The sequence below is a fragment of the Hypanus sabinus genome, chromosome 12, assembly GCF_030144855.1.
Source record: "Hypanus sabinus isolate sHypSab1 chromosome 12, sHypSab1.hap1, whole genome shotgun sequence".
In the NCBI taxonomy this organism is placed as follows: domain Eukaryota; kingdom Metazoa; phylum Chordata; class Chondrichthyes; order Myliobatiformes; family Dasyatidae; genus Hypanus; species Hypanus sabinus.
Window position 1 is genome coordinate 14,177,479 of NC_082717.1, and position 25,481 is coordinate 14,202,959.

The 25,481-nt window shown below is 45.3% G+C and overlaps 1 protein-coding gene across 6 annotated transcripts in view; it reads right to left on the bottom strand.

Annotated features, from left to right (window-relative positions):
- The window catches only part of smyd3 (SET and MYND domain containing 3), a 990,938-nt gene that overhangs the window by 210,189 nt on the left and 755,268 nt on the right, over positions 1-25,481 (bottom strand). Inside the window, exon 2 of one of the 6 annotated variants that reach the window (XM_059985568.1) lies at positions 20,130-20,361. The exons of the other annotated variants lie outside the window; for them this stretch is intronic. Coding sequence (XP_059841551.1) covers positions 20,130-20,141 — 12 coding nt within the window. The 5' untranslated portion in view covers positions 20,142-20,361. The remainder of the gene's footprint in view (positions 1-20,129; positions 20,362-25,481) is intronic. 6 annotated transcript variants of the gene reach the window in all.

Sequence of the window (25,481 nt, forward strand, 5' to 3'; positions counted from 1 at the left end):
TAACCTTTATCTCTAACTTACAATGTTTGAAAGGCACTTGATCAGGTATTTGGATAGGAAAGGTTTATGGGGATATGGGCCAAATGCTAGCAAATGAAACAGGCTTAAATGGGCAACATAGACACGCAGTGCTGGAGGAACTCAGCAGGACCAGCAGCGTCTATGGAAAAGAATAAACACTCGAGGTTTCGGGCCAAGACCCTTCTTCAGGACCAGAAGGGAAGGGGAGAATGCAGAATAAGATGGTGGAGGGAGGGGAGAAAGATGTACAAGGTGGCAAGTTTTCTCGTGTTTGAACTTAGATGAGCATCTTGGTTGGCATGGATGAGATGGGCCAAAGGGCCTGTTTCCGTGCTGCATGACTCTATGAAATGGCTTCTTCAACAGTTTATGATCCCACCAAGCCTGGCATCACTCTATTCCTTGTGTCCTGTCAACCTGTCTGCAGCAAAAAACTAACTTGTTCACTCTCTTTCCCAGTTCTGACAAAGAGACGACAACCTGAAGTGTTAACCTTGCTCTTCCTCAGACGCCGCCTGTCCTGATAAGTGTTTCCTGCATCTTCTGTTTTTTAAATTCAGTTAGTGACAGAAAACTGCCGCTCTTCTGCCAAATAAAACACTATGAAACATAGAAACATAGAAAAACTACGGCACAATACAGGCCCTTTGGCCCACAATGCAGTGCCGAATATGTATTTACTGAGAAATTACCTAGGGTTACCCATAGCCCTCTATTTTTCTAAGATCCATGTACCAATCCAGGAGTCTCTTAGAAGACCCTATCGTATCTGCCTCCACCACCGTGGCTGGCAGACCATTCCACGCACTCACCACTCTCTGTGTAAAAAACTTACCCCTGACATCTCCTCTGTACCTACTTCCAAGCACCTTAAAACTGTGCCTTCTCGTGCTAGCCATTTCAGCCCTGGGAAAAAGCCTCTGACTATCCACACGATCAATGCCTCTCATCATCTTATACAGCTTGATTTGTTTTATATCTCTGCTTTATAGACATGAACTTTGAGAATCAGGATGGCACTGAGTTGCAGTCTCTATCGAGGTTGTGGCTCAGATTTAATTGTTTTTTAAGTGTGTAGAGATGATTTTGAGGACAGAAAGTTAGGGATAGGTTGGGGGTTAGGGACAGCGAACAAAACAAAAGAGATGGTTGTTGACTTCAGGAGGGCATGGAGCGACCACTCCCCACTGACCATCGACGGCTCCTCAGTAGAGATGGTAAAGAGCACTTAATTTCTTGGTGTTCATCTGGCGGAGAATCTCACCTGGCCCCTCAATACCAGCTCCATAGCAAAGAAAGCCCAGCAGTGTCCCTACTTTCTGTGAAGGCTGAGGAAAGTCCATCTCCCACCCCCTATCCTCATCACATTCTACAGGGGTTGTATTGAGAGCATCCTGAGCAGCTGCATTACTGCCTGGTTCAAAAATTGCACCATCTCTGATTGCAAGACCCTGCAGCGGATAGTGAGGTCAGCTGAGAAGATCATCAGGGTCTCTCTTCCCGCCATTATGGACATTTACACGACATGCTGCAAACAGCATTATGAGGGACCCTACGCACCCCTCATACAAACTCTTCTCCCTCCTGCCGCCTGGGAAAAGGCTCCAAAATATTTGGGCTCTCACGACCAGACTGTGGACAAGCTATCAGACTCCTCAATACCCAGAGCCTGGACTGACACCTTACTGCCCTATTGTCCTGTTTATTATTTATTGTAATGCCTGCACTGTTTTGTGCACTTCATGCAGTCCTGGGTAGGCCTGTAGTCTAGTGCAGTTTTTTTTTCTGTGTTGTTTTTTATGTAGTTCAGTCTAGTTTTTGTACTGTGTCAAGTAACAGCATGGTCCTGGAAAAACGTTGTCTCATTTTTACTATGTACTGTATCAGCAGTTATGGTTCAAATGACAATAAAAAAGTGACTTGACTTGAAGTGGGGGAGTTAGAGGTCAGAGTAGTGTTAGGTACAGGGATGTGGCAGAGTTCAATATCAGGCCCTCACTCTTTGTCCAGTGATGTGGATATGAGACAATGGTCTTGTGGAGCCCAGGCCTCTGCTCTGCGCTCAAAGTCCAACAACGTGGATAGGTGATGATGGGCATCGAGAGTCCAGACCTCTACTCCACGTTCAAAGCCTAGTGACCAGTGTCCCAGATCAGTGGGTTCCAGAACTGGACGTCCTTGTGGGCAGAAGGCAGGAGGAAGCACGAGGGCTGGTCAGTTGGTGCCCCCCCCAGACTTCGAGCCTGGACTTTGGGGTCCCTTTGTCAGCTCATCCAGGGGTCAATACCAAGGTCAGTTAGAAGTCCGGAGATCAAAAGCTGATGGCCAAAGCCTGGAGGCTGGAAGCTGGAGGCCCAGAGTCTTGTCCTGGAGTTGGGGGACTGTCTGTCTGTCTGTGTTGGTGGGTGGGGGGGAGGAAAGGGACTTGTTTTGCAGTTGGTGTTTTGTTGTGCTCTGTGTTGTTCTGCTGAGCATTGTGGCCATGCTACGGTGGCACTGGAATCAATGACAACACTTGCAGCTCCCCCCTGCACATCCTCGGGCGTGTTGGTTAACGCAAATGATGCCTCTCACTGCATGCTCTGACCTACATGTTATAAATAAATATGAATTTGAACCTGCTGCACTGTCAGCGGTGCTGTGTCCCACACTGTGGGAGTGCTGCACAGTGCGGGACACAGCACCTCTGATAGTGCAGTATTCCATCACTGCCATGACACCAGCCTGGAGTTCTGTGAAGGGAGTGAAGGATGAGAAGCGGCCCATTTCGAACATGCAGTAATTTCTTGGCTTTGTGCCATGTTAAAGCCAGGCATACAGCCTTTCATCAAATGCTGAAGGATAGTCTCGATTTCTTTCTGAGCAATATTATGCAGTAGGCCCAGCCAGAGGAAAGGGGAAGTGAGAAGAAAGCTGTTTATTTCCCTTACATTCTCCTTGGCTGAAGCTCTGCCCTGGAGCAGAATTGCCTCCCTACATCTCGCAGAAGTTTTGGTTTAGAAATACAGTTGGCCTAAATCCAGCAGATCAGGAGATGTGGCTGCCAGGACCCATCCCACTGGACCGTTCTGAAGAACAGCAGGGGGGAGTGGTGAGGCTACCAGTTAGGCCCTGCTAGCCGAACCGTCCTTCACCCAACAATACAAAACTAAATGATCCACATCTCCTCACTTGCTTGTGAGAGATTTGTTTCCTAGATATCAATAGGTCTTACACTTCAAAAGAATCGGAATCAGGCTTATTATCAGTGACATAAGTTGTGAAATTTGTTGTTTAAGTGGCAACAGTACAGCGCAGTACATAAAAATTATCACCAGCTCCAATTAAATAAATAATTGCAAAAGAAGTCCTGCTGAAGGGCCTCAGCCCGAAAAGTCGACTGTTCTCCTTTTCCATAGATGCTGCCTGGCCTACTGAGTTCCTCCAGCATTTTGTGTCTGTTGCAAAATATTGAGGTCGTGTTAATGGGCCAGTTTATTTTCTGTTCCAAAGCCGTTGAGTGTGAGTCTTCACATTGCTGTGCCATCTCCCTGATGCTAGTAATGAGAAGAGGACATGTCCTGAGTGGTGACGGGAGTCACCTTCTTAAGCCATCACCTTTTGAAGATGTCTTTGACTGTGTACCTCATATTTCCCAGCATCAATAGTATCTACAGGAGGCACTGCCTCAAAGAGGCAACATCTATCACCAAAGGTTCCTACCATCTGGGCCATACCATCTTCTTGCAGCTACCATCAGGCAGGAGGTACAGAGGACTGAAGTCCCACACCACCAGGTTCAGCAACAGTTACTTTCCTTCAACCACTTGAACCAGCTAGCACAATCCTTGGTATAGCAACCTGTGAAGTGCAAAGGCCATTGATACCTCAGAAACAGAAAGCTCTCATGGGCAAGTAAGGAGGTGCAGATAATTTAGTTGGGAGAACATCGTCTAGGCTGCCAGAGATAAGTCCCCCGCTGTTCTTCAGAATGGTCCACTGGGATAAGGTTCCTGGCAGCCACATATCTTGACCCTGCTGAACTCTGGCCAACTGCATTTATAACCCAAAACTGCGTTGCACTACAATGTATGTTTTTTGAAACAATTGTGTTTATTCCTGCAAAGTTTTTGCATAATTCTTCAATAGTTGATGTTTTACCTGTTGTGTATGTGATGTTACATGCTTGTAAAGCTGCTGCAAGCAAGTTTCTCATTGCACCAGTGCATCTATGTACTTGTGCATTGAACAATAAACCCAGTGATAACAATATACTGTCCACCACTTTGGGACATCCTGAGCCCAATCCTCCATGGACCCTCACAGTGTAGGGGCAAAGCCTCGTGACCTTGCCTTGTTGTGTTCGATCCCAACTCGTGGCTGTGGTAGGCGGCTTGAGGAAGATTCCTTAAGAGGCTCGGACCTCCTTGAGACGTCTTTAGCTGGGTTTTACTGAACCAAGGTTTCCCAGGGAAACAGCAGTCCCAAAAAGCCCTGTGTGGACAGAGTGTGAGTGAACTTGGCCTGCTGGGGTACTCAGACCCAGCAGCTTCCGTCAAAAAAAAGAGCCAAGGGCATTTCAAACCAGCCCAGCAACAGGTCTCACAGTTCATTCATATTTCCAGCTCTCTCACTTCCGAGCTTTCTCCTTTTGCAGGAACTGTTGATACGGTGGGGGTGTGGGGGGGGGGGGTCGGTGGTGAAGGTGAGGGGGAGGTGTGTGTGGGGGGGGGGGAGTTCGGTGGTGGGTGTGCAGGAGGGAAAGGGCATGTGGGCCAGCTGAGAATACTCACCGTGCAGGAGTAATGACAGGAAGCTGAGGGGAGAATGAAAAATGAAGCCTTGCAAACTGTTACAAACACGTTATTAATGAGAACAAGGATTTATGGCCGTGGCAAAGCCACTCGAGGATGTTTGTTTGCAGTCAGTGTTCCAGTGTAACTTGATCTTGGTCATAAAACCCCTCACTAGCCAATAATCAGTGGTAGATTAAAACAAAATAAGAATATAAACCAGCTGTCCTAACATGGCACACAAAGCCAGTTGGAATCCTCAGAACCCTCAATGGCTGAATCTGTGTGTCAGGAAAATGCAAACACAACAAACAGGAAACAGGCCCTCAAAAGCCTGCCCAACATTCCTCAGCTTTGTGGCTTGCTCTGCAGACTTGACTTGTGCCAAACTTTCCGCCTCAACCCCATTGTGCTTACAACTTTGCTGATCCATTTCACAGATCCAACTGGCAGCACTCGGTGAGGAAACAATTCCCCCATTTTTGTTTGCCATCAGTAACGCAAATACTCCAGCCTAGAACTTGACCTTCTGCTGCTGAATCTGAACACAAGTTCAGGCAGAATGCTGGGATAGATTCCAAGTCATAACGCTCAGAGATGAATTATCCTCTCCATGTCCACTCTGTCTGGGCCTACATATTGAAAGGCCTGAACAGAGTAGATGTGAAGAGGATATTTCCTATGAATGAGTCTAGGACCAGGGGGAGCTGCCTCAATACTGAGGGATGTCCATTTAGAACAGAGACGAGGAGGGATTTCTTTAGCCGGAGAGCGGTGAAGCTGTGGAATTCATTGCCACGGGTGGCTGCAGAGGCCAAGTCGCTGGGTATAATTAAAGCAGAGCTTGGTAGTTTCTTGATTAGTCAGGTCATCAAAGGTTACCGGGAGAAAGCAGGAGAATGGGTTTGAGAAGGATAAAGAATCAGCCATGATGGAATGGCAGAGCAGCCTCGGTGCGGCTGATGGCCTAATTCTATTCCTAGGTCTCATGGTCTTCATGTCATTCCGTGGGTAAATATACTGCATTTTCTACACATCTTTGCTAGATCTAAATCGTGGAGTTGCCCAGGTAGAAATGCAGTGAGGTAAGCTGGACATCATGGGCTGCAGTAGCACCAACTACTAATAGAAGGTACACTCAGCTGCCACTTTATTAGGTATACCTGTACATCTGATCGTTAATGTATCTAATCAGCCAATCATGCAGCAGCAACTCAGGGTGCAAAAGCTTGCAAACGAGACATGGTCAAGCGGTTCAGCTATTGTTCAGACCAAACATCAGAGTGGGGAAGAATTCTGATCTAGATTACTTTGACTCATGGAGTCAGACTGATGCACCATCAATAACTCTCGGAGACGTGAGGCAAGATAGGCTTTTATTAGCTGGAAGAAAGCACTGTCAGCAGCAAGAGCCCACCACACAACATCTTGGGGACTGAGGGAGGAGCAGTGCCTCCAATCGCCTTTATACAGGGGTCCGTGGGAGGAGCCAGGGTTGTCCAGACAGGTATATGTAGTTCACCACACAGACAGACTGGTTTGAGTATCTCAGAAACTGCTCACACCCTGGTATTCTCACACACAACAATCCCTCGAGCTCACGGAGAATGGTGCAAAACCAAAAAGCCTCCAGAGAGCCACAGTTCTGGGGGCGAAAATGCCCTGTCAATGAGAGAGGTCAGAGGAGAACGGCCAGACTGGTTCAAGCTGACGGGAAGGCAACAGTAACTCAAATAACCAGGCGTTATAACAGTGGTGTGCAGAAGAGCCTCTCTGAATGCTCAACACCTCGAACCTCGAAGACTATGAACTTACACCCAGTTGCCCTTATTTTGGTGCGGGATGTAGCTAGTAAAGTGGGCACTGAAGGAACGTGACTACCCTTCAATGAAAGGTGACTTGATAGAGGCACACAGACAACAAGAGGCAGAGATCTAGTGAATAGCTGGACGCTTTTCCCCAGGTTGGAAGTGGCAAAAATGAGAGGGCATAATTTTAGTTAATTTATTTTATGTAGCGATACAGCGCTACGTAGACCATGTCACCCCAGCAACCCCCCACAACCCCAATAAACCCTAACCTAATCACAGGACAATTTGCAATGACCAATTAAACTACCCAGGATGTCTGTGGACTGTGGGAGGAAACTGGAACACCCGGGAAAACCCACGCATTCCACGGCAAGGATGTACAGAGACTCCTTACGGACAGCGCTGGAACTGACCTCTGAACTCCAGCGCCCCGAGGTGTAAAAGCTCCATGCTAAGCACTACACTGTCGTGCCGCCCGCAGTGAGGGGTGATTGGAGGAAAGTATAAGGGAGATACCTGAGGTAAGTTCTTTACACAGAGACTGGTGGACGGGTGGAATGTACTGCCAAGGGTGCTGGGAGAAGCAGATACATTAGTGGCATTCAAAAGACTCTTAGATAGACACATGGATGACAGAAAAACAGGGCTGTACAGGAGGGAAGGGCTAGTTTGAGTAGGTTAAAATGTGGGCCAAAGGTCCTGCGCTGTGCACTCATGTTCTATGTTTTATGTTCGATTTGAAAATAAGAAATTGAAGTTTAGAAATTAATTCAGCTGGAATGGGTGATTGTCAGAGACCTCTTAGTAATCTTTGGTTTTCATTAGCCAAATCTTTAATCCACCCAACTGAGGCCATTTCAGCTTTTATTTCAGATTTCCAGCATCCTCGGTGTTTTATTTCTGCACACAATCCCTGCCACAGCTTTGGTTTGTTGAACGACAGGCTGCCGTGCAGAGCAAGTGACACTTGACAGTGTGGTGTTCAATTAGCAGCCCCAGTGAAACGCCAGCCATCCTTCTGCTCAAACACAGCAAAAGGCAGCTCAGCAGATCAACTAAAGAGATTTAAGCACATCCTCACATCACATCCAACTTTCATCACTGGTTCAAAAGTGATGTACAAAGGAAGGTAACAAAAAACTCATATATATACACACACACACACACTCACACACACACACACACACACGTGCGCACACACACACACGCGCACACACACACACACACACGCGCACACGCGCACACACACACTCACACATGCATGCGCACACACACAGATACACACACACACACATACTCTCACACACACACGCACACACACACTCACACAGATACACACACACAGATACACGCACACACAGACACAGACACACTCACACACACATGCACACACACACAGACACACAGACACGCACACACACTCACACACAAAGACATATACAGATACACACACACAGATACACGCACACACACAGACACAGACACACTCACACACGCATGCACACACACACACAGACACGCACACACACAGAGACACACACACTCACACACACACACACACAGATATACACACACACATACACACGCACACACACACACACACACACAGATATACACACACACACACATACACACACACGCACACACACACACACATACTCACACACACACACAGACACACACAGATACACACACGCACATGCGCACACGCACACGCACACACACAGACACACACACGCGCATGCATGCACACACACAGGCACACGCACTCACACACACACACATACTCACACACACTCTCACACACACACAGACACACACAGATACACACACACACATGCGCACACGCACACACACAGACACACACACACTGACACATACACACACACTCACATGCACAAAGTATCAATTCCATGTGAAGTGATTCCTATGTGGTGAGTTCCATTCCTCTGTGAGTGAATTAACAAGATGAACTGAAATGCAACTGGGCACATTAAGGTGGTCAGAGTAATACAGCCACTGCAATAAACTCAGGTTCAAGGGCAAAACCGTTTGCCATGGCTGAGTGACCGTCTGTCTCTTTTCTCATTGTAGATGGAAGGCTGAAAGGGAGAGGCACTGGAAGGGGGGAGGGCAAAGAGTTGTGTGTGTGTGTGAGTGTGTGTGAAAGGGAGAGAGAGAAGGGGAGAGGGGAGGAAGAGAGAAAGAAAGAATGAGGGAGAGAGAGGGAGGGATGGAGGCAGGAAGGAAGAGGGGAGAGAGGGAGAGAGAGGGAGAGAGAGGGAGAGAGAGGGAGAGAGAGGGAGAGAGAGGGAGAGAGAGGGAGAGAGAGAGAGAGAGAGGGAGAGAGAGAGAGAGAGAGAGAGAGAGAGAGAAAATGACTACATTCTGCAACTGCCACAACATTGATTACTTTTAACCCTTACACATCCTTCTTCTGGCTTTCCTTAACCTACTGGAGTCTGCTAGTTGACCCCAGTCCTTGTTTTGATCCAGACTAAAACTCGCTGTCTCTGCCTCCTGAAACCTCCCCTTACTCTACAACACATCGAGGTCTCTGAGCTCCAGTTCTGGCTGCTGTTTCAGCCATTCTGCCAGTGGCTCTGAGCCTCCAGCTGCTGAACCCCTAACCAGGGCACTGATCGGGTAAATTGAGATAGACACAAGAGACTGCAGTTCGGCAGACCGTAGATGTCAGTGTCTTTATTCCTTGGAGTAGGAGTCTAGAGCTGGAGGACTCAGGTTTAAGGTGAGAGGGGGTGTGAATTGAACCATACAGTAGAATCTTCACTCAGGAGGTGGTGGTTACATGGAACGAGCTGCCGGTGGAAGTTGTAGAGGTGGATACAATTACAGGGACTTGGACAGCTCCTTGAACAGGAAAGGAGAAGAGAGTTACAGACAGAATGTGGTCAAGTGTGACTAGCATGGAGAGGAAACATGCTCAACATTGATTGGCAAGTTCTGTGCCATACAGCTCCGAGACCCCACACCTAAGCACAGAACTCCCCCTGTCTAGATTGCTCCACCCACCCCTCTCGCTATTGAGAACATTCCTTTAACCTCTGTGATGACACTGTACATCGACTGTACATGTACATCCTAGCTTTACTTAGCCACAGATCTGGTTCTTATGTCAGTCCCCTTGGCTCACTTTCCTAATTCAGACCTTATATCAATGGGGGTGGGTACAGGGTCGGAAATTTCTTAACGTGCTGGCCCCAGCTTCCACATTCCAGAATTACATCTCTCGCATTGTTCTGGTTCCCCTTTGCCCCACTTTTCTCAGCTGGAGCAGATTCCCCTGCCCCAGCTGAACAGCCATGTTTGCAGTACCCACAGGAGAAGACGGATAGCACTAGGGAGGCCATTAGCCAGTGCGTTCTCTTGCTAAATATTCCCATTCACACTTCATTACAGCCCAGAGGGAGACCATTCAGCCCATTAGGCTGCTCAGCCTATCAGATCAATGCTGTTTATAGAACTCCCCCCCCATCCCACCTGTTCCCCCGTGCCTCTCTCGTGCTGTGTAACTCATTGGAGGGCTGGGTATGTGTGTAGGGAGGGAGTGCCGACACTTGCGGGCTGCCCCTAGCACATCTTCCGGTAAGATGGCGGAGCCTTTGGACACAGCAGCCTCTCAGGGGCCAACCAAAGGTGCTCTTTTTCTTTGTCAAACGTCCTTTTTATTTTACAATTGCAAGACAACGCTGGACCCCAAGAACTTTGGGTGCTGCAGGACTACCGTATCAGTGAGCTGCTCATTGGTGGAGGTGCCAGACTGGGTGCAGACCATGTCACTGCCTGCCACAGGAAGGCATTGGAGTTGGTTCACGAAGGCGGCGTGCTGTGCCACTTTCTTTCTCACTATTTTGAACGTGTGGCGTATGTTTTGTACCTTAGTGTCAGAGTAACACCGTCTCGTTCAGCTGTGGCCATGTATGGGTGAATGACAATTAAACTTGAATATGATTTAATTTGATTCGATCCTTCGGTGTGTTAGCTGTTAACACATTCCACTGAATGGTTCAACGTACACGTAAATAAATTGGAATCTGAATGTCACAAGGAGAACATAGAGACTCCACATACACAGCATCTCAGGTCAGGTTTGAAATGGACCTGTGACACAGCTACACTAGCATTGTGGCACCATATCTTCCCAGAGAGAGCCACCCCTCCATCTGTTCCCTCCCTCATTGCTACCGACCCAGACAGCCTTCATTCTGCGAGTCCAGAGGACATTCCTCCTTGAAAGCGTAAAACATTCCCTCACGAATGATATAAATGTCCTGATTGGCTGAGAAGGGGTGCAGAATATCATTTGTATGAATAAAAATTCCTCAGCACAAAAGAGTTTGAAAAATCACCCATTATAGTTCTGATTTATAGCAAGCATGTACAACGACAGGGCAGTGTGCAATTACAGATCCTCACGCTGTACCGGAGGCATTCGCAGAATGTCTCACCCACTGCTTTTTCACACCGACTGAAGCGGCAATTTAATCACCATCTCAATGACCTTCAAAATGGTCTTTGCGAAATTAAAAAATAATCATTACAAATGACTGCTCAGGGTTCAGAAAATGGTAACACATTCAGGCAATTCAACAAAGGAATTTAATTAGTGACATGCCGTTTCTCTTCTATTGAATGGCTGGAGAATTAGCTCCTTCGAATTCCTGAGACCTGTCAACATGTGTTGTGACAGATCAACAAGTATTGTGACAACGTAAAATTACAGTGGTGGAATCACACAGAATGCTCAGCCCATTGTCTCCCCGCCACCTCTCTATACTGATCCAATCTCTCAGCTGTTGGAAACCACCTCTTATTAATAATACTTCATATAAGGTTTGTACTTTCTAACAAGCTCATGTATTTTTCAGAAATCGGCATAGCAGCTACACTCACAGACGAGAGAAAAATTGCAGATGCTGGAAATCAAAGCAACACGCACAAAATGCTGGAGGAACTCAGCAGGCCAGGCAACATCAATGGAAAAGAGTAAACAGTCAACGTTTTGGGCCCAAACCCTTCTTCAGGACCCATCTTACTCCCGGTGGCCATTGACACTTCTGGTCAGGGGACGTTCCTCACTCTCTGATGTAAGGTTTCGACTAGTAAATGTTAACAATTCCTCGATCTGCTGAGTTCCTCCAGCAAATTGATCATTCCTTCAGATTCCAGCATCTTCAGTACCCCAGGTCTCTGATTCTCCCTGTCTACCATATTAATTCTACATTACTTCAAGGGTAGTGAGGCGGAGATACGTCTCTACCAAAGGAGGTGTAAGGTGCTCCTTCACTTCACTAGCCCTCAGGTCACCCTTGGGCAAGGCGTAGCCTGCCCCCACCCCGATCAGGGTCACGTGAAGCCATGGGAACAGGTGGTGGGTGGTCGTATGAGCAGCCGGTGCAGATCACAAGTCCTGGTTATGCGACCACTGACGCCAGGCAGGCAATCTCTGAAGAGTATTGATAATGGCTGGGAACACCCGTCTTGTAAAGACACTGCGCAGAAGAAGGCAATGGCAAACCACTTCTGTAGAAAAATTTGCCAAGAACAATCATGGCCATGAGACTATGATCAACTCAGCCAGGTAACAGACACATAAAGCTGATGATGACTTCAGCTCAGTCGAGATCCCCATCACCCTCAGCTTCCCTTATCCAAGAGAAACAATCTATCCCTCCAGTGTCTATCATAGCTGCAACGCTCTAGCTCAAGCAACATCCTCGTGAATCTCCTCTAGTCTTCCCCTCAGCGCTTTCCAAACCTGTGTACAGTACTCCAGCTGTGGCCTAACCAAAGTCTTATGAGGCTGTAATTTAACCTCCTTGCTCTTACATTCTGTGTACCGGCTGATTAAGGAGGATATGGAGGAATTTAAGGTGGGGGGCTATATGGGAGGCAGGGTTTAAGGGTCAGCACAACATTGTGGGCCAAAGGGCCTGTAATGTGCAGTATTATTCTATGTTCTATGAAGATAATTATCACGTGTCTTTTCTTCTGAGCTGCTGCCATCGTCAGGGATCCTTGGACGAGTGTGCCAAGACCCCTCAATACTTCAGGACCTGCTGGAGTCATTACCATTCAATGGTACGTCCTGCACTTAATAATCCTCTCGAAATGAATCACTTCACAGTTTCCAGTATTAACTTCCATCTGCCATTTCCCTGTCTAAGCAACTAATCCAAATAATTCTGTAATCACAGGCCACCTCCTCGCTGTCAGTCACAATGTTAATTACAGGTGGCCCCCGTTTTTCGAACGTTCGCTTTACGACAGCTCACTGTTACGAAAGACCTGTTTTCGCTAACCAAAGAGGATTTTTGCTTTTATGAAAAAAAGACGCCCGTTTTGTACGTGTGTTTATCCCAGGAAGGACTACCATGACCATGAATTCTTGTGCGTGCAGTCGTGTGTGCATGCGTGTACATGCGTATGCGTGTACGTGTGTATGCATGTATGTGCCGATTTCTTTTCTCCAAATCGATTTTGGCTTGCTGTCTTCCTCATTCTGATAAGTGAAACTACACTGTACATACAGTATTTCTACTTTATATAGGCTGTATATTTATCATATCATTCCTGCTTTTACTATATGTCTGTGTTATTTTAGGTTCCATGTGTTATTTGGTATGATTTGGTAGGTTATTTTTTGGGTCTGGGGACGCTCAAAGTTTTTCCCATATAAATTAACGGTAATTGCTTCTTCACTTTTCGACATTTCAGCTTACAAATGGTTTCATACAAATGGTTTCTCTACCTTTGGATAATGGGGGGAAACCTGTATTATGTGATTTATAAACATATTAATTATGCTTTCACATAAACGTTCATATCACTAGTCTGCTTAGCAACCAGAAAGTGTCCCAGCATCCACCCTTGTGGTACACAGGTGGTCACAGACTTGCACTCTACCACTTCTACTGGAAGTTCGTTTAGCCAGAGGGTGGTGAATCTGTGGAATTCATTGCCACAGATAGCTGAGGAGGCCAGGTCATTGGGCATAATTAAAGGAGACGGTAGTTTCTTGATTAGTCGGGGAGAAGGCAGGAGAATGGGTTTGAGATGAATAATAAATCAGCCGTGATGGAATGGTGGAGCAGACTCAATGGGCTGAGTGGCCAGATTCTGCTCCCATGTCTTATATAACATATATCTAAGCTTTTGGATAAGTCTCCCATGTGTGACATCATTCAGAAGTTCACATAGACAACATCAACCTCACTATCGTAACTGACAACATTCATTAGCAATTTATTAGAACGTAGAACACTGCAGCGCAGTAGAGGCCCTTCGGCCCACAATGTTGTGCTGGCCTTTTAACGATCCACGATCAATCTAACTGTTCTCTCCTATGTAGCCCATAACCACATGTAGTGTGTTCCAGGCACCCATTGCTCTGTGTGAACAACTTGCCCCACACATCTCCTCTGAACGTCCCCTCACCCTCTGGGCAGGTGATGGGGATAGGCAGAGAATAACATTGGAGATGGCGTAGGATTTGTGGAAATTTGGGGCAGCATGGTAGTGTAGTGGCTAGCGTAATGCTATTACAGTGGTTCACAGGTTCAAATCCACCACTGTCTCTAAGGAGCTTGGGTTTCTTCTGGGTGCTCTGCTTTTCAAAGACGTACAGGTCAATCGGTTCATTAGTCACATGGGTGTAATCGTGCGATGCAGGCTCACTGCCAGAAGGGCTTGTTAGCACGCCCTATTCTAAATAAGTAAATACATGAATGGGAGCTTGATCCTCACACTCAGTGGGTTCAAACACCCAGTCTCCATCATGCCATGATAACGTAGCGGTTAGCATAACACTATCACAGCTCAGAATGTTCCAGAGTTCAGAGATCTCCTCAGAAGGCATTCTCCCCGTGGAATGTGTGGGTTTCCCTCAGGTGCTCCAGTTTCCTCCCACAGCCCAAAGACGTACCGGGTAGGTTAATTGGTCGTTGTAAATTGTCCTGTGTTTAGGTTAGGGTTAAATTAAGAGTTGTCAGGGGGTCACTGGGGTGGCAAGGCTGGAAGGGCTGGAAAGGTTTACTCCGCACGGTATCGCCAAATAAATAAATAAATATGGGCACATGTTGGTATCTCACTCACTTCCAATACCCTCCTCTCTATATCAGGGCAAATGGGAGTGCTCTCCTCTCTTACCATTGCTAAAGTCAGCTGAAGGAATGAGCCAACCCTCAGAGGGTTGTGGTAGGTAAGGCTGGGTCCCTCATCCTCTCAGACATTTGAGCCTTCAGCTTAAAAAAAAAGTCACTGGGTTCAAGTCTGGTGCACTTGTCAAGAATTTGAAGGTGACTAAATTTATTCAGATGGCCTCCCCTCAGGGCAGTGACCTGCCAAGAGCGGAACAAATCCTAGGGGACTACTGGAATGTCTGTCACCTGCTCGGCGTATTTAACAGCACCAGTGTTTCTGAGGAAGGTCACCTAACTTGCAAGAACTTTCAATTTTTCAACGCACTCAGGAATGGTGGGGTGAGTGAAATACCATGGAAATAACTCCGGCCGCCAACCAATTACCTTGATGAAACATGCATTAATTTGCATAATGTATTCTGACAGGATATGAAGGCTTCACATTCATAATTTATCAAATGTACACACACTTGGACAGGTTCACGTGTACTATTCTTTGTATTTTCCCTGTGCGATGGGGAGCGACACTGAAATACCTCCCGGTTATGAGGAAGAGTTCCTGACTGAAACGGTGACCAGTTTCTTTTTCCAAGGCCCCAACGCATTGACGTAATCACGGCGATGGCACACCAGCAGCTATACCTCACTAGGAGTTTCAGAAGGCTTGGTATGTCACCAAAGACTCTGGCAAATCTCCTTGGAAGGCATTCTGACAGGTTGCATCGCAGTCTGGCATGGAGGCTCCGGTGCACAGGATCAGAAGGGGCTGCAGTCAAACCCGCAGCCCCTTTCAAGCATAGCCCTCCCCACCACTGAGGACAGCTCCAAACAACAGTGCGTCAAAAAGGTAAGGACCCTCACCAACCAGGACATGTCCTCTTCTCATTACTACCATCAGGGAGGTTGTACAGGAACCTGAAGACTACACCAACATTTTAAGAATGGCTTCTTCCCCTCTGCCATCAGATTTCTGTACAGTCCATGAATCTATGAACGTCACCTCACTATTCCCCTTTTGCACGATTTATCTATCATCACTGCTACCCCGAAGCAACAAAATCCACTCATATGTGAGTAATAAACCTGATTCTGAGATTCTGCTCGACCAGATGAGTCCTTCCAGCATTTGCTGACCATCGTTCCAAAGCATCTTGACCTGGATGAAGTCCAGCTTGCCCAATCCAAACCCAACTACATGCTGGAATGTAATCCCACGTCAACCCCAAGGAAACGCACAGAACAGGACCCTGGTAAGGCTTGGTTCAAGCAGCCATCTCTTGAAAACTCCTTGTAGCGCAGGAGGTTGAGAGGAAGTACATAAAGTCATCAGGGGCCTAGACAGGGCAAATGCACAGTCTTTTTCCCAGGTTGGGGAATTAAAGCAGGGGTTTAAGGGGAGAGGGAAAGATTTAAAATAGTAAGCACAAGAGATTCTTCAGATGCTGGAAATCCAGAGTAACACACATTCAGATCTTGTTGAAGGGTCTCGGCCTGAAACGTCAACTGTTTATTTCTCTCCACAGATGCCGCCCGACCTGCTGAGCTCCTCCAGCATTTTGTGGGTGTTAGTGAAAATTTTAAATGGTTCTGAGGGGCAACTTCCTCACGCAGAAGGTGGTGGTGCATATGGCGGAACAGGCTGCCAGAGGAAGCTGTGGAGACAGCTACGCGAACAACAGTTAAAAGCCACCTGGACAAATACATGGAAAGGAAATGAAGCAGCCTTACTTCATTAGGAACATTCTGATGAATTAGGCGATTCTGATGGACGTGGGCAAACGGGGGCTGGCTGAGATGGGCACCTGGTTCAGCACGGACAAGTTGGTCCGCAGGGCCCTGACTCCCCTGTCAATATAACCCTGGAGTCGGTTGCCACTAGCAACATCCCTCATGTCACCGTCCCACACTTCCCTGAACTGAAAACAATTGACTCCATTATAAAACAGGGAAATAAGCAATGATCTTGCTGAAAGCATTTGCATTAATCAGAGAAACAGTTTTTTTTCTCCCCAAAGAGACCTTAAATAAATCCCACCAGCAATCATGAGTTACTGCTTTGCTCTTGTGCGGGGGGAGCTAGGGCATCGCACTTTAAAGCATAATCTGTGGCTAAATTATCCTGGAAAGGAGCTAAGCAGCAGTCACTTTTAGATCAACCTGACACATCTATCTGGAGGCAATAAGTCCGCTGTCATAGTATCTGCAATATGTACAGAAGAGCAGCTTAATCAGCAAGGGGAAATGTAACAGCCTTGCCATGTATGGTCCTGGGATGAAGTTGGTGAGACCAGCACTCTACATAGAGCCCTGCCGCTCCCACATCCCCCACCCCACCACCACTCCTCCAATCGTCACAAACAGATGGAAAAAAAACACTTCTGCGTTTATATAATGAGCTGTCAGCAGAGATTACCCAGAGGCCAGACCTGACCAGATAACTTTTTAAAAGGCTCTTCAAGGGGGCCAAAGAATTACGTGACAGCATGATGGAGACGGTTCAGAGGGATGGGGGAGCATTCGAAGGGACGGTGAACAGTGAAACGGGTAAATTGGCTTATTATTGTCACACGTACCAAGTTGCAGTGAAACACTTTGTTTTGCGTGTCATGCGCACAGGTGATTTTATCGTACCAGCACTTCAGAATCAGAATCCGGCTTATTATCATTGACATATGGAGTGAAATTTGCTGTTATGGGGTGGTTAGCACAACGGTTCGCGGTGCAGGCAAGCTGGGGGTTCAATTCCTGACGCTGCCTGCACATTCCCCCATGACCGCGAGGGGTCCCACAGAGACCGGTTGGTAGGTTAATCGGCACACACTCAGCGATTCAGGAACAGCTTCTTCCCCTCTGCATCTGAATTCAGAACGGACAATAAACCCATGAACACTACCTCACTACTTTTTTATTTCGATTTTTGCGCTACTTATTTAACTACTTAATGTTAATGTATTTCTCCTGTAATTCATGTCCTTTTCTGTTATTATGTATTGTATTGTACTGCTGCCGCAAAGACCACAGATTTCACAACATTTGCCGGTGACAGTAAACCTGTTTCTGATCCATTATAAATTGTCTCGTGATTAAGCTAGAATTTAACTGGGGTGGGGAATTGCTAGGTGGTGCGGCTTAAAGAGGCTGGAGGGCCTATTCCGCGCTGTATCTCAATAAAGAAAGAAAAATACGAAATTGCTATCAGTTAAAATTTAAAAATAAATATTTAAATAAATAAATAGAAGAATAGTGAGGTATTGTTCATGGGTTCATGGGCCGTTCAGGAATCTGATGGTGGAGGTTCGTAATCTGATGTTTGGAAAACAATGAATAGGGGTCTTCAGCTTCACCGAGGTAGTACAAGGCAAAACAATAACCGAACACAGAATAAAGTGTCACAGATACAGAGAAGGTGCAGTCCAGGTAAATAAAAAAGTGCAAGGTCATAACGAGGTAGATTACGAGATCAAGAGTCCATCATATCTTACTAGAAGACTTTCCAGTGTCTGATAACGGTGGGATAGAAGCTGTCCGTGAGCCTGGTGGTACGTGCTCTCAGTCTTTGGTATCCTCTGTCCTTGAAGATTAATGTCAGAGAATCAGGAGACAGGGTGGGAGGGCAGTGTTCAGAGTGAGAGTTAGGAAAAGCTCAGGAGGGATGGATGGAGGATGGAGGGGAAACCAGAATGACAGAAGAGGCAGAGGGAGCAGGAGAGGAAGGCAGCATGTTGGAGAGGACTGGGAGGTGTAAGGGAAGAAGGAGCTGTATTTCAGAGGAAATCGAGATATACTGGAGGTGATACTGATTGAAGCAGGGTGTGAAAGGGTTTCATATAAGGATCTAAGTGTTCCTAAATGCCCCTGATGTACCTGCCTCTATCACCACCCCCGGCAGAGAATTTCACACACTCACTACACTCCATCTTACTCTGACATCCCCCCTATATACATAGGGAACTGCCTGGAGTATTGATCTCGAGTTTAATGGTCAGAAATCAGGAAAAGATAATCAGTGACTCTAATAATTAATTACCTTTTTAATATTTTCATTTAACTATGTTGTAGTTCATAGAACGTTTACAGTTATGGGAGAGAGTATGGCCTTTCATCATGTCTTGTCAGGGGATCTTTGTACAAAGTGCGGCTTTCTGTAGTCAGTCTATAACAAGTCCCCCACATAACTTGTCCCTTACTGTCGTAATGCAATGTTGTCAGCTGTTGTCTTCTCAAAGCCAATTTATTATGAAATTATGTCTATCTCACCATATACTACCCTGAGATTCATTTTCTTGCAGGTATTCACAGCAGAACAAAGAAATTCCACAGAATCAATGAAAAACCACACACAAGCAAAGATTGACAAGCAACCTATGGGCAAAAACTAAGACAAACTGAGCAAGTACAAAAAAAATATATAAATAAATAAGTAAACACAACACACTGGTGCACCCTGTGAATATCCTGCCGCTCCCAGTCCCAACTCACAGACACACTCTCATCCTGCACTCGTCACTCTTCACCTATTATTGCTGCTGTCTCACATATTTATACAACTGCTTGTTTTATTATAACAGTGTCAGTAACATCACACTGTCTTGTATAAACACTTTATGTCAATCTTCAGGTCATGTCACTCAGAGACTTTGTGACTGTATGTGTTGGATTGTAACTATGTGTGCTGTGTGTGCCGTGAGTGACCCTATGTGCTGTGTTTCACTGTATGATCTGTGTGTGACTCTATGTTCTGTGTGTGACTCGATGTTCTGTGTGTGATTTTATGTACTGTGTATGACTGTATGTTCTGTGTGTAATTTTATGTACTGTGTATGACTGTATGTTCTGTGTGTGACTGTATGTTCTGTGTATGACTGTATGTTCTGTGTGTGATTGTATATTCTGTGTGTGACTATGTTCTGTGTGTGATTGTATGTTCTGTGTGTGACTGTATGTTCTGTGTATGATTGTATGTTCTGTGTATGATTGTATGTTCTGTGTGTGATTGTATATTCTGTCTGTGACTGTATGTTCTGTGTATGACTGTATGTTCTGTGTGTGATTGTATATTCTGTGTGTGACTGTATGTTCTGTGTGTGATTGTATATTCTGTGTGTGACTGTATGTTCTGTGTGTGATTGTATATTCTGTGTGTGACTGTATGTTCTGTGTGTGACTCTATGTACAGTATTTTGCGGAACGTTGTTTTATTTCGCTGAATACATGTGTATGGTTGAATGACAGTAAACCTGAACTTGAAATAAATAATGCCAAGAATATGAGTTGTAGTGTCCTTGAAAGTGAGTACCCAGGTTGTATTCGGTGATCAGTCCAGCGATGAGCAAAGTTCCCACCAATTTTTTGTTTCAGCTTACCTGACCAACCATTACTCCGAGCAGGAAATTTTTCCATGGCCTGGAGACAGCGCGGCAGTTTAAATGTTCAGAGCATTCAGGTGGCGTGGCAACAAAGGCTGTGTGCACCGGAGCATTTCAGTTACTGCATGGCGGCACCCCCACACGGCTGAGAGGGAACGGTGGTGCTGTGGCGAGTGGCCTGATCCATGCCGGTTCAGGAGCCGAATGATTGAAGGCACGATAACTGTCCCTGGTAGCGGAGAGAAGAACGCATGGCTGGATGGCTGGCATCGTTGATGATGGAGGCGATAGAGATGTGTCATGTGACCTGTCCTCTACAGGGCTGACCACGTTCTACAGCAGCTGGCTAACAAGGTGTCAACAATCTCACAGGCTCCTCTTTTAGTGATTGGTTCAGGGTGTAAGCCCTTCCCCCCTTGTGGTGAACTACATATACCTGTCTGGACATGCCCCCCTGCTGACTGCTCCTGTGGCTCCTCCCACAGACCCTTGTATAAAGGCGATTGGAGGCACTGCTCCCCCCTCAGTCTCCAGGATGTTGTGTGGTGGTCTCTTGCTGCTAATTGTGGTCTCTTGCAGCTAATAAAGGCCTATCGTTCGCCTCCCGTCTCTGAGAGTTATTGATGGTGCATCACCCCTCCACCATCGCAATCCTCCACATATTGTCTGAAGGGTGCTTAATACAGCTTTAGGATTAGTAGCATCCACCATTAAGGACTCACACCAAACAGGAGATGTCCTCTTCTCATTACCATCATCAAGGAGGAAGTAGAGCAGCCTGGGGGAACACTCAACATTTTAGGAACAGCTTCTCCCCCTCCACCGTCAGATTTCTGAATGGTTCATGAACCTGAGAACATTAGCTCCCTCTTCCTCTTTTACGCTACATATTTTTCATTGGAACTTGCAGTAATTTTTATGTCTTGCTCTGTACTGCTGCCCCAAAACAGCCTTTTTCGTGGCATGTAGTTTTTTTACACAGAGAGTGGTGAATGTGTGGAATTTATTTATTTTTTTATTGTAACTTGTCATCATTTTAATATCTTGCACTGTACTGCTGCCACAAAACAACAATTTCACAGCACATGTCAATGATATAAAACTCATTCTAGTTCTGAAGTGTGCCCGTGGTTCAGTGTAACAAAAGTAGAAGTAATTAATTTCTAGGCAATTAAGCCTTCTATGCCTGCACTTGGGGATTCTGAACATTGCTCACTGGGCCAACCCCACCAGCTCTACGCCTAGTGTCTTACAAAGCTCTGTTTAATGCCAGCTATATTCAGGAACTCACAATGCCATAAGGAACTTCTGTTAGATTACTTTTCAACAGGGTGGAGGTGAAATGTGTAAGAAAACTGTGAAAGAGCAACAGTGGAGGAATGTGGCAGGGAGAGTATGTGAGGAAGAAAGAGACAGACAGACAGAAATGGCTATAGAAAGAGAGACAGACAGACAGAGAGGTAGAGAAATACTGAGGGGCAGACAGAAAGAGAAAGCATCGGAAAACAAAATGAAATGCACTGTTTGCGTTAACGACCAACACAGACTGAGGATTGTGTTGGGGACAATCTGCAAGTATCGCCATACTTCTGGCACCAGAATTTACTAATCCTAACCCGTTTGTCTTTAGAATGTGGGAGGAAACTGGAGGCCCAGGAGAAAACCCATGCAGTCACAGGGATAATGTACAACCCACTTACAAACAGCTGCAGGAATTGAATACCGGTCACTGATTGCTGATGGTGTAATAGCATTGTGTTAATCGTAATGCTACCATGCAGCCCAGAGAGAAAGAGAGAGTGAGAGAGAGAGAAAGAGAGAGAGTAAGAGGGAGAGTGTGAGTGAGTGAGAATGTGTGTGTCAGTCAGTCCTTGGTTTCTCCTAATAGGCATAACTCAGTGGAGCATGAAACTACACGATAAATGGTGTGGGACATTAACGTGCAAAGTAACATTTGATGTGGAGAAGAAAGCAGCGGGTTTTAAGACAATGCACGGGCACCTGGTTTAGATTTGTTCCATTTGTGACAAGTAAGCTTGTCATGTGACACCAAGGAGCAATCAGGGGAAATTATACAGAGAATTAAAAGTGCCAACATGATGGAGGTAAAAGGGTGTTGCCTACTCTGCATAACTAGCTTCACATCCAAACTGAGTAACGACAGTTTTTGGAGCATTTTACAAAGGTCATAAAAATCTTTCAACAAGTGCCACTGCAGTGAGGGAACAAGACAGCGAGAGCAATGTTTAAATGTTACAAACAGTTTCCCATGACAGAAGCCATTGTCCAATTCCCTTTAAACAGCAGTAGGAATGTCTGTGTCAAATGCACCAATTTAGCCGACCTGCACACAAATATTTCCTGGACCCAGTTATTACCAAAAGCTTTGCAGACAGTTAAACTGATTTCATAACCAGCATCTGCAGAAGTTTACCCTGAGGCTGACGGTGTATATTACCAGCACTTTGGTGAGGTGGAAGGAATGAAGCATTTGGGACGGATTTGCTGCTTATCTCAGTAACTTGCCTAATTAGCCCCTCAGGCAGAGGTAAGGACACCCTTAGTGGCCTAAGATTGGTGGGTAGTGTCCTTTCTATTCAGCAGATATGGCAATTCAGTTCCAAATGCTGGAGTACAGGATTAATTATGAAAGAATCTGCCAGGTGGAATTTAAGTCATGACCCTTTGGGCCAATGGCTAAATGTTCTTGCCTTCTTGAGCAAAGAAGGTGATACTCTATGTAGAAGTGTGGCTTCTCACGTACCACGCAGAACAGCAGGATCCTATGCCTCAGTCCGTCCACTCTTAATACCTTCAATCACAGTGTTGTTACCTTGGAACTCAACCATTACAATGTGCCCCTGGCCCCATAACATCTCAGCTCCCAACTGCCTTCCATCCATCTGATCTCCTTCGCTCATAACCCGTGTTGGTTGAACTACGTTGACTCCCATTTAAGCAATCCTCAGTTTTACACTTCAGATTTATTTTATTATATCTGTCTGCCTACTTATCTTTTTTAAATTTATTTATTAAATTTTTAGAAAATTACAAAAAATAAATGTAATGAAAAATTAGTAAGAAAAAGAAACATAATATTAATCCTCCCCCCTCCCCTTAACCCCCCCCCCTTAACCCTTATCTAAAGAAAGAAAGAAAGGAGAAAGATTGCCTGGATATCAGAGGATCCCCACATGCTCCATGGAGTTCAAAATAACTTTAATATTTATTTTTACTTTCCCCAATTACTTTATAATTTTATCTTCAAAGGACCTATATATTTAATCCCATCTTTTGTAGGTATGGGAGCTAAATTTTCAAAAATATATCATATTCATTTCTTAGATTATATGTAATTTTTTTCAAGTGGAATACAACTATATATTTCATTATTCCAACAATCCATAGTTAAACAGAAATCAGATTTCCAAGTAACTGCGATAACTTTTTTAGCTACTGCCAATGCAATTTTTATAAATTTTTTATGATACTTATTCAATTTAAGTTTCGGTATTGTCCCTTCAATATCTCCTAATAAAAATAATATTGGACTACGTGGGAGTTGTACTCCAGTAATTTGTTCCAGAAAAAGTCTTAGATTTATCCAAAATGGTTGAATTTTAAAACAAGACCAAGTAGAATGTAAAAAAGTACCAATTTCTTGGTTACATCGAAAACATTGGTCAGACATATTTGAATTTAATCTATTTTCTGTGGTGCTATATATAATTGATGTAAAAAATTATATTGTATTGTAAAATAAAAAATTATATTGTAAGTCGAACATTTATTGTATTTATCATACTATCAGAGCATAATCTTGACCAACTCTGCCTACTTACCTATGTATTTAAAGTTCAAAGTAAATGCATTATCGAAGTACATGTATGTCACCATACAGTACCCTGAGATTCATTTTCCTGTGGTCACACTCAATAGATCTATAGAATCAATGAAAGCCCATCCAGCTAGTGCAGAGACTACGGACTGTGCAAATGCAAAAAGAGGAACCAATGATCATAAATAACTGTGCAAAAAATATCGAGTACATCAGATGAAGAGTTCTTGAAAGTGAGTCCATAGGTTGTGGGAAAGTTCAATGATGGGGCAAGTGAAGTTGAGTGGTTATCCCCTTTGCATCAAAAGCCTGATGGTTGGGGGGTAGTAATTGTTCCTGATATTTATCTCTCTGTCTCTATACTTATCACCCATACATTGAAACATACAGTGAAATCCATTTTGCGTTAATATTTAATGCAACTTAATGATGCAGTAGGGGCAGCCCACAAGCATCGCCACACATGGCCAGGTAGCACGTCCACAAGTTTTATCAGAACAACACAAGCAACAGCATGACAAGCCCTTCTCTCACCCTTACATCCACTCATCCACACACATGGACAGGCCTTCAACCCCATGACAAGCTGTCTCCAGGCTTCCGACCTCATGTCTTTGGTCTCAGATGTGTGGACTCACAGACATCGGACCTCCAACCTCCAATTCTCAGCCTGGACTAGCAGATATTGGACCCCTGACCTCCGAACATGCCAGCCCAGAGGCCTCAACCTTCAGGCTTTGACCGCTGGACTAGCTGACCTTTGAACTTTGACCTCCAGCTTCAACCTCTGGACTTCAATTGACCTCTGCATATCAACACTAGGACTCTCTTGGATGAATTCTTGATTTTGTCTTCAATCAGAATAAGAATGGGTTTATGTTACTGATATATGCTATGAAATTGGCTGTTTAGCAGCAGCAGGTGTAACGCAAGATACAAAAATCATAATAATTTCCAAACTAAGTAGATATTGCAAAGGAGGAATAGCAAGATGGAATTCATGGGCTCAAGGACCATTCAGAAATCTGATGGTAGAGGGGAAGTAGCAGTTTTTAAAATGTTGAGTGTGTGTTTTCAGGCTCCTGCACTTCCTTCCCAATGGTAGTAACATGAAGTGGTTCATGTCCCAGATGGTGAGGGTTCTTATGTACACTGCAGAAAGTTGTTAACTCATTCAGCTCCATCATGGGCACTTGCCCCCATAGCATCCTGGACACCTTCAAGGAGCAATGCCTCAAAAAGGCAGCGTTCATCATTAAAGCACTCCCCCCAATCATCCAGCACATCCCCTCTTCTCATTGATACCATCACGAAGGAGGTACAGGAACCTGAAGACCCATACTCAAAGATTCAGTAACAGCTTCTTCCCCTCTGCCATCCGATTTCAGAATGGTCCTTGAGCCCATGAATTCCATCTTGCTATTCCTCTTTTGCAATATCTACTTAGTTTGGAAATTATTATGATTTTTGTATCTTGCGTTACACCTGCTGCTGCTAAACAGCCAATTTCA